This window comes from Sceloporus undulatus, unplaced genomic scaffold (genome assembly GCF_019175285.1).
Source record: "Sceloporus undulatus isolate JIND9_A2432 ecotype Alabama unplaced genomic scaffold, SceUnd_v1.1 scaffold_14, whole genome shotgun sequence".
NCBI classification, from domain to species: domain Eukaryota; kingdom Metazoa; phylum Chordata; class Lepidosauria; order Squamata; family Phrynosomatidae; genus Sceloporus; species Sceloporus undulatus.
In genome coordinates, this window is record NW_024802936.1 from 544,026 (window position 1) to 553,840 (window position 9,815).

The 9,815-nt window shown below is 40.4% G+C and overlaps 1 protein-coding gene across 1 annotated transcript in view; it reads left to right on the forward strand.

Moving 5' to 3' along the window:
- Positions 1 to 262: 262 nt before the first annotated feature.
- The window catches only part of LOC121917304 (N-acetyltransferase ESCO1-like), a 22,166-nt gene continuing 12,613 nt past the window's right edge, over positions 263 to 9,815 (forward strand). The window contains exons 1-5 of the mRNA XM_042443154.1: positions 263 to 369; positions 2,389 to 2,493; positions 2,597 to 4,626; positions 5,612 to 5,723; positions 9,087 to 9,175. Coding sequence (XP_042299088.1) covers positions 2,599 to 4,626; positions 5,612 to 5,723; positions 9,087 to 9,175 — 2,229 coding nt within the window. The 5' untranslated portion in view covers positions 263 to 369; positions 2,389 to 2,493; positions 2,597 to 2,598. The remainder of the gene's footprint in view (positions 370 to 2,388; positions 2,494 to 2,596; positions 4,627 to 5,611; positions 5,724 to 9,086; positions 9,176 to 9,815) is intronic.

A 9,815-nucleotide genomic window follows, 5' to 3' on the forward strand; every position in this document is an offset into this window, starting at 1 on the left:
ATCCTTTTCCCTGAGCCTCAAAGGTGCCTCAGAAGCAGCTGAGGAAGGGGGCTGCCAACTCCTTTCCCCGCACATGGAGGAGGGGCTTGTGGGGTGGCTGTAGTGCCCAAGGCCTGCGAAGGGCAGCCGGAAATCTCTGTGGTCGAAAGTCTTGTTGTTTCCAAGCCAGGCAGCCGCGTGACCTCGAGGAGGAGGAGGAAGCAGCAGCCGCCTCCCCCGGATGCTGGGAGGGATCCAGGCAGCAGCAGCAGCAGCAGCAGAGGCAGCGCTCCCTCCCTCCCTCCCCTTGTGCCCGAGATGAGGAGGCTGCGAGGCCGGTGAGGAACAAGGCCCAGAGCGAGGCCTCCCTTCGGCCCCTCTGCCCCGGAGGTAAAGCAACAAAGAGCCTGCGCTGCTTGGGAGGAAATCTACACAGGCCCTGGCCTCTCTCTCTCTCTCTCTCTCTCTGGCTGCATCCACACTGGACGAATAACTCGGTTTGGTAGCGCTTTAAACTCATTGTCTGGCTATTTGCCATGGAATTCTGGGAGCTGGAGTTGGTTCTGGGGCCCAGAGAGTTTGTTCCTCCTTCTGTTGTCAGGAAGTTCCTCCGAGTGTTGAGTTGGAATCTCTGTTCCTGCCGCTTGCATCCTTTGTTCCAGGGCCTAGACTCTGGAGCAGCAGAAAACAAGCTTGCCCCAGGATATGGATGACAGAATTGGGGGCATAAAGTACTTATCTAATATGCAGATGGCACCAAGTTAGGAGGAGTAGCTAATACTCCAGAGGACAGGATCAAAATTCAAGACTACCTGAATAGACTAGAAAGCTGGGCCAAAGCTAACAAAATGAACTTCAACAGGGAGAAATGTAAGGTACTGCACTTAGGGCGGAAAAATGAAATGCACAGATATAGGATGGGTGAAACTTGGCTGAATGAGAGACTTCTACGTGTGAAAGGGATCTAGGAGTCCAAGTAGACCACAAGTTGAACATGAGTCAACAGTGCGATGCAGCAGCTAAAAAGGCCAATGCAATTTTAGGCTGCATCAATAAAAGTATAGTGTCTAGATCAAGAGAAGTAATAGTGCCACTGTATTCTGCTTTGGTCAAGCCTCACCTGGAATATTGTGTCCAGTTCTGGGCACCACAATTTGAAAAGGACATTGAGAAACTGGAGCGTGTCCAAAGGAGGGCGACTAAAATAGTGAAGGGTCTGGAAACCATGCCCTATGAGGAACGACTTAGGGAGCTGGGGATGTTTAGCCTGGAGAAGAGAAGGTTAAGAGGTGATATGATAGCCCTGTTTAAATATTTGAAGGGATGTCATATTGAGGAATGAACAAGCTTGTTTTCTGCTGCTCCAGAGACTAGGACCTGGAGCCATGGATGCAAGCTACAGGAAAAGAGATTCCACCTCAACATTAGGAGGAACTTCCCGACAGTAAGGGCTGTTCGACAGTGGAACACACTCTCTCAGAGTGTAGTGAAGTCTCCTTCCTTAGAGGTCTTTAAACAGAGGCTGGATGGCCATCTCTCGGGGATGCTTTGATTGAGAGTTCCTGCATGGCAGAATGGGGTTGTACTGGATGGCCCTTGCGGTCTATTCCAGCTCTATGATTCTCAGTATGACACCCTTTCAAATACTTAAACAGGGCTACCATATCACCTCTTAATCTTCTCTTCTCCAGGCTAAGGGTTGCTAAAATCAGTAATCAGAGGATGATTGGCAAACATCTGAACAAATCATGCCAAGAAAACCTGGTGATAGGTTCATCTTAGGGTCACTGTGAGTCAGAAACCACTTACAGTTATGGTTTGAAACTGGTTTGCATGCCATATTTTGGTGTAGCCAAAAAACAACAACAACACTTAAGAGCCTCCTTTGCTTTCTGTGTGGCCCTCCAAAATGTTGGCTAATAGTGAGGAATTCTGGGAGCTGCAGTCCACCACAGTCGGCAGGGCTACATTTTGCTCCCTCCTCTCTTGCATAGATCAAACTGGGTGACTTTTCTTGTTATATAGATGTTCTGCAAAGCAGCTTTATATAACTCTTTATCTGCAGTAAGTAGTGTCCCACTTTTAAGGCCAACCCATGCTTCATATGCACTGGATTTTAATCCAGTAACAAATTTTGAACTTGTGTGGAATGTTAGGGTAAACAAATTCTTCTTCAGTAGTGAAAATTCGTGCTTATTTAGTATGTAGAATACGTATTATTTAATATGTAAGTTACGTATTAAATTCTCGGCTTCTAGAAGAATTAGAAAGCCAGTTTTGAAATATGAATACAAAATGTTAGAAGGAAGTCCAAACAGTAGCAAAATGCAGGTCCTCTTGGTAACTGAACTTGTGGATGTGTGTAAAACAATTGCCATATGAGTAATATGTTTGTTTCTGTGTTTATAGGAGAAATGCAATGCTCTCTTTGGATGCAAATGTATGAGGAATGTGTTTTTCACAGATCATAACATTTCTTCTACTGAGACAGAGTTCACTTATAAAACAGTACCTGTGAGTAAGCTAAGTCATTGCGTAAACATTTGTGCTTATGTTTGAATTTATGCAGAAGTAGTTGGAAAGACTGTTGAAATGACATAGTATTTGGCTTTTTCAGAAATGGCAGCACAGAAAAGAAAATCTGTGCAAGTCGAACCCCCTGCTAAGCGGCAGAAACTGGATAAGAATAATAAATTGGTAACAAGTAGAAAAGAAAGAAAACCAGCTAATGCCAAACATACATCTGATAAAAATATGGTGCTGAAGAAAAGAATGCGTAAAACTGCCACCAAAACTGACAGGTCATCTGTCGATAAAAGTAGATCTTCTATACTACCTTCCCAAAATAAACAAGCACAGAAGCACTCTAAGCAGACTTTAAATGAATTAAAAAAGAAAACTGTTAAAACAGTATGTGTGAAAAGAACATCCCTAAAACCTTTGAGTAAATTACCTCCTACAAAAACAACCCAGAAATCTTCCAAAGTAAGCCATACTCACCCTCTGAACTCTGCAAAGTCCTCGTCTAAGATTTGTTCTAAAGGGAAGGGAAAACTCAGTGTTGTCAAAAAGAAGACTTCCTGTGAAAGCAGGAAGCAAAGAAAGTCCTCTGCAGATACAAAAAAGAGTTTTACTGAAACTATGCATCATAGAGGTTCAGTGTTGCCCATTAAAGCTGCTCACAAGAACCAGGGTTCTAAAACAAAAGTGATGAAAGAAAATTCCAAACAGGAGAGAACGAATAAGACTGGTAAACTTCTTAAAAGTAGCAGTGTTGACTTAGAGGCTCAGAAATCCAAAAATCCTCCTGCAAACCCCCCCACTTTTCAAAACTCTGAACCAGCACGGACTAAAACATTTGGTAACAAAAACCCTTGTGAGTCTAACCAGGGAAGAACTACAAGGTCAGTGGGTACCAATTCTGACAAAAGCCCTACTAGAGCTGGTCAAGATCAGTTGCATGTCACAAAAGCTAAGGAAGGGTCTCAGAAGGAGGTGGTGCAGGATCTTCATAGGTTACAACATGGTGTGTCATGTGATGAATATCAGACTAGAAGATCACAAAGACTGCAGCAGTCATTTAATGTGCGATCATTGCGTAGTGGAAAAAATAAAGGACGTGTTTCTGTTAAGAAGCAGTGCACACAAATGAAAAAACAAGTCCCGCATGTTAAAAAAGAAAAACCAAAGCCTCTCCAACAGAAAATGGAACAAAAGCTTTTGGAAAATGATGAATGTAAGAACAGAGGAAGTGAAGCATTAGAGAAAATGGATTCTATGAAAGAGAAAAAATCTGAAGTAGATTCTAAAATAAGTGATTTAACTACATCTCAAGATAAGCAAGAAGAATCAAGAAATCTTGACAGTAATCTTGAAAACTCTAGAAATAAATCTGTCAACACAGTTCCTAGCTCTGTAGCATCTTCTTGTAGTGTAAAAAGGAAAGTAAAAGAGGTTGTGCACAAAAATGGAAAAATCAGTGTAAAAACCAAGAGAGTGCTGCCAGCACCTTCAAATCCAAAACCTGTTTGTGAACCAGAGGATGCAATGAAAACCAAAAAGTTTAGCATTCTTGAGCTGTGTGAGGAAATTGCAGGTGAGATTGAATCAGACACAGTGGAGGTAAAAAGAGACTCTCCTGAGTATGGAAAAGAGAAACAAAAAGAGAAAGTAGAGGAGTTGCCACAGATTGCAGTATGTGCTGAAAAAGAAACTAATCAGAACTCTCCATGTAAACGATTTTTCCCCAGCAAAAAAGGAGTGCCTGTCAAATGTACTGTGAATGGCAGACATAACACTGCAAACAAAAACTCTAAATGGACTAAAATAAAGTTTAAAAAGGTTAATCACGTGAGCCAAAGCATCTCACATTCTCAGAGTACACCCACCCTTGGTATTTTAAAGCATAGCATGCCTGTAGGAGAACAAGGAAGAACGGCAGAAATACACCTTCCAGAAGAAGGCCAAAGAAAATTGATACAGTCACAAAATAACAGTAACACAACAAATGATTTGAAGAAGTTGAATACAGCTTCTCCTGAAGGAGGCCAGAATAAAGTTAAGATGTCACATGCTCAACTGCTTGTACAGGATATAAAAAACGGATTATTTGAAGCGACACATTGTCCTGAACCAATACCAGATAAGGTAATTAATTGTAATATGGTTTTATGAAGGTATAGTCGATATATATGTTTGCTCTCAGTATGCTCCTTATATATTTACTAGTGTTTACTAAATCTAATAATTGGTATACAGTATGGTTTCATTACAATATATTTCATATATCTGAGTATGCCATTAGATTGAATACTCCTGTTTTGTGGGGCAGTTTCTTCAGTAACTGAAAAATATCATGGTACTTGTGGTAAACTAGTTTTGTCATTCTTACTGCTCTTTTTTCAAAACAATACATATTTAAGTTGTTCCAGTCAGTTTTACATTGAGAAAATATGCATGATTTGCTCTAATGCATTTACTGTATGTTTGCAGTACAGCAGAAGCTTTCCAGAGCTTCTTTTCTACAAGACATCTCTGCAGTGTACTAAAACTATATTGCTGTGAGTGTAAAAATATACAAGACAGCTTCAAGAGACAATTGCAGTTGGCTGTTTAAAAAGTGATCTGCAATAGGTGTTGCCCCTAGACATTTCCAGCAGGTATCTGTAATTAAATGTCAAGGGATTATTTTTTCATTTAACACAGAATAAGCTTGACTGAACAGGCTTTAGATTCATGAGATCTAGTTTGTTTTTTCCAGATCATTAAAGCCTAGTTATCAGAACTTGGTTAGAGAGTATGTATGCAGGGCAGCTAGTGACTTGCTCCATCCTATACCAATAATGTATGACTATGTAAATATATCAGAAAATTAATCTAAAACACAAACTCTCAAAACAGCAAGGGTAGGTTCATAAAGATGGGGAAGACTGGGGCAAGAGATAATTAGTGCAAGGGAAACCACCACAAAAACCTGTTGATCTACTGCACACCTACCTCTCCCTGTATAACAGGAATTATTAACTTGAATTGTTCTATTTCTCTAAATTGCATTCTTTTATAAAACTTTGATGTGTACACATTGCAGCGTATGGTGGAACAATGATTGAAACTATGTTGTGATTTTTTTTAGAACTTCAACTTACATTTGGAGTCAAGTCCAGAAAATACGCCAGTGAAAACAATTGTCACACAATCGTCAGCAAATCAAGTAATAAAAGATTCTGCAGAAATCAAATCTCAAGGTAAATATAAGATTTATGCATTTTTATAGTTGTACCATTTTTTGCAGAACTCATTGGTGTTTGAATGTTCAAATTTGTATGTACATGAACTGATTTCCGCCCCCCCACACACACACTTTAATTAATCATGAACTTATTTTTATGAATTAGAAAGGACACTATAAATTTTGAAATCAAATGCTATGCACTTATCACAGTAATAAAAACTTGAAAGTATTTTTTGAAAATGTCAAATTGATGACACTTAAGTTCTTTTCAGTGGAGCTTTTTTCCTTTGCTAATCTGGTTTGTTATTGGGAAGTTAATTTAATTATTCTTATATATTAAAATTGCCTATTTCAGTTTATGGTAGTGGTTCTTAACCTTTGGCCTTCCAGAATCTTTGGACTTGTATTCTCAGACGCCCCAACCATTGTTAGGGATTCTGGGATTTTAAATCCAAAAATCTGCCATCTGTTCTTTCTAAAGTTTCTGAGCACTGCTAGAATATTCCATCTTTTCTTAGAGAAAGTTTGCACAAATTGTGATTCAGTCCAGGAAATTATGATTCAATCCACTGGCCTTGTATTTTGGCCAGGGAGGATACTCTCTCTTCCACCATATCTTTCCCATTCCAGAGGTTTTTGGATATCAGGAATATAGTTTGGTCTGCTGGTTAGGCTCTAATGTCCAGAGGTGACGTCAAATAAAATTTTAACTGGTGCTGCTTATGTTGTTTTTGTGTACCTTAAAGTCATTTCCAACGTACAGGGCCAAAGCACACGGTCGGTAAAGAGTGGCCAGAGGCTGTTCCTGCTGCAGTTGGGCCAGGAGTGCAGTGACCATACAGCCTGCTCCTGAAGTGGGCCGCTGCCGCAGTCCCAAGCTAGTGTTGCCAGGAGTCGGATTTAATCCATTCCTTTTTGATAAGGTCCAAAGGACCAGATCTCATTGCCAGAGTTCTTTCTGGCCACTTTGTAGGTATGCATTATTTGAATGTCACACCCTGAAAGCTGCCAGCTTATTTGGCCCTGCATTTTGTCATTGCCTTCCTCTGAGGCTGAGAGAGTGTGACTTGCCAGAGGTCACCCACTGGCTTTCTATGGCCAAGGGGGGATTTGAACCCCGGTCTTCAGAGTGCTAATCTCAACTACTAGCTATCTATTAGAGTAATACAGAGAGCCCTTGGTATCTGTGGGAGATCCATTCTGGATCCCCCCATGGATGGCAAAAAATGTGTGACCTCAAGTCGTGTTGTTTGCAATGGGTGCACACTTGCGCCAGCGCGGGTGCACACAGGAGCGTGCACCCATTGCAAAAGCCAGGGATTGCCGTCCACACATGTTCAAATCTACGGATAGCAAGCCCGCGCTTGACACAGTAGAAATTATGATCCTTTCCATGCAGTCTAAAATACCTTAGGTCCTTTGGATCATTTTTAGACATGCTGCCTGCTTAGTTATTCATTGTGTTAATATTCGATTATTTGAACTCATGAAGATGCCTTATGAGTCACACCACAGAGCTATCTAGTCAGTACAGTGCGCCCGCATCTTACGCGGGAGCGCTTTATACAGCTTTCAGCTTACACTGAAAGCCGTGCAGGGAGAAGGTTGGCGTGTCCCATAGGGACTAATGGGGCGTGCACCCATGGTGTGCACGCACCACCACACCACCGTACCACCATGTGCATGAGCCCCATTCATTTAAATGAGCATAGGTGGAATTTACTTTACATGGGGGAGTCTGGAACGGATCCCCCGCATAAAGCAAGTGCGCACTGTATTTTATACTCTCTGTTAGTATCTTAGGAAAACTTTAGTCAACTCTTTCCCAACACCATTGTCTGAGCTGCTTTTGTTTTAGAGATGCCAGCTATTGAATTGGGTCCTTCTGCATGAGAACTCTGCTAATGGTTCATGGCCTGACTGTTTCTTCATTATATGTACCATACAAAGAAGGTATAATGGTTCCTGTTATGTACATTGTACAACTGAAGGTATTTCCTTTCACCTGGGTAGCCCTTAATTGACTCCAGCATATTGTAGGAAGTATCTGATATATTACCATATATACTCGACTATAAATTGAGAATACGTTTTGGTATGACCCGTGGATATGTCGAGGGTAAAATATGGATGAGGAGGATGACACAGTGGGTGGGCAGCCTTGTCTCTTTGCTGTGCCCTCCTCATCCGCTGCCACGTCGTTCACCTTCGAGCAGCCTGAGGGCTTTGGTGGGCAGTCGCTGGTACTGGGCTGAGATTGCAGCCCGGCCTGGAAACAGGCCCAGGCCTCTGCGGTAATGTGCTCTGGAGCACTTTTGGGGGTTCGGGAGCAACGGGTCCAGAGCTCGCATGTGGAGCCCAGGAGCAAAGGAGAACTTATTGAGGGAACTCTACTTGCCTGTTATGAATCTATTTTACTTATTTTACTTGTTGTGAGTCTGTTTTGCTTATCCTTCCCTCCCAATTCCTTAAAACGCGCATATTCGATTTTCATCGGTCTTTTAAATTCTGAGCAGCTTTGAGCCCCTGTGCGGCCATTGGGGACAACAAGACTTGAGTTTACACTGTTTTGGAACGAATCGCCCACAGATTCCCACTGTATTATCATATTGACTGGTGTAAAAGTTGATCCAGTTTTTGGGGGGCAATTTTTTGGCATATATTTTTTTACTTATACATGATTATATATGGAAAGTTTCTCAGTGCCTGTACAAAAAATTAACACTTTCATGACAGTGACTGCAGATCACTTAATTAGACAAAAGTGTGATCTTGTAGAATAGTTTGAATCTATATTCATTGGACTCATTCATGCATAATGAAATCACTTAGTTTATAGCAATAGCAAGTACATTTCTATACCACTTATCATTGCACTTAAGCACTCCCTAAGCGGTTTACATTATTGTAAGCCAAAAGTGTAAGCCAATTGCCTCCAATAAGCTGGGTATTCACTTTAGCAACCTCAGAAGGATGCCAGGCTGAGCTGGCCCTGAGCCCCTGGCTGGTATTGAATTCACAACCTTGTGGTTTATGAGTGAGTGGCTGCAGTAGAGGCATTTAACTACTGCACCACTAGGGCTCTTTTGTTTATGAATTGCACCTTTTGATTCCTAGATTATTTTCCAGTTACCTTTGAAATTTCCTTTAGCTGCAAAATGTTTTAATAGCCAATTGTAAGACTTCAGTAATTTTAAAAAATGAACAAAGACATAAAAGTTACACAGAAAATGTCTTTGTTTTAGGTAGTTAAATTTTTCCATTTTATTTAAAGGCATATCTGTACTTTCTGTATTTCTTTATCATTCAACATTATGTCTTTCTTTATACACGTTTTAATGATGCATATGAAGTGATGTGTTTGATTTGTTTGTAGATTCAGCTCCCAAACAATTGGTTCGAACACTGTTCACAAGTAAAACTTTGGAGACAAATGAGAGCAGGTACAAATATTTAGTTGAATTCTAAAGTTGTATTGCTTAGTGCCTTTGTTCATACTTTGTTCATCATTAAGTCAGCATTAAAGTTTTAACCCTTTTCCTTAAAAACATTTACATATTATAAACACAGTAAAAGTTGTTGGTGCATGTGTAATATGTTTTCCTTTTCTATATTCTCTGGGTATAATAAAAATAAAATATGTACATTGAGTTTTTGTGTTGAGAACTACTGTCTGACCACTCTCAATTTAAACTGTTATCCTTTTCACCCTATCCTTTGTTGTGGTAGACTATACTAGGACTTGACCCATTTTGTTTGCACCTGACATTGCAGCTCTTCTGAGCTTTTCTTTGCTGTATATGATCTAATATTGGAGGGTGCATGTATTTCTATTGACTGAAGTTTACACTGTAGAAATCATCAACGGTATGCTTTGTAGGTCTGATAACCTCAGACTTACCTAGCCATGTTCTGATAAAAAAAGACTGCAGAAAAGTGTCTTAATTGAATGGGGTGAACTATATTTGTGTCGCTTATAGTAAATAAACCCTTCTGTCTTTCAACACAAAAATATATCTTACAGTTGAATTTATATAATAAAATGTTTAATAGTAATCATTATCTCACTTTTTACTTGCTTGTTTCCATCTTCTACTTTGCCCCA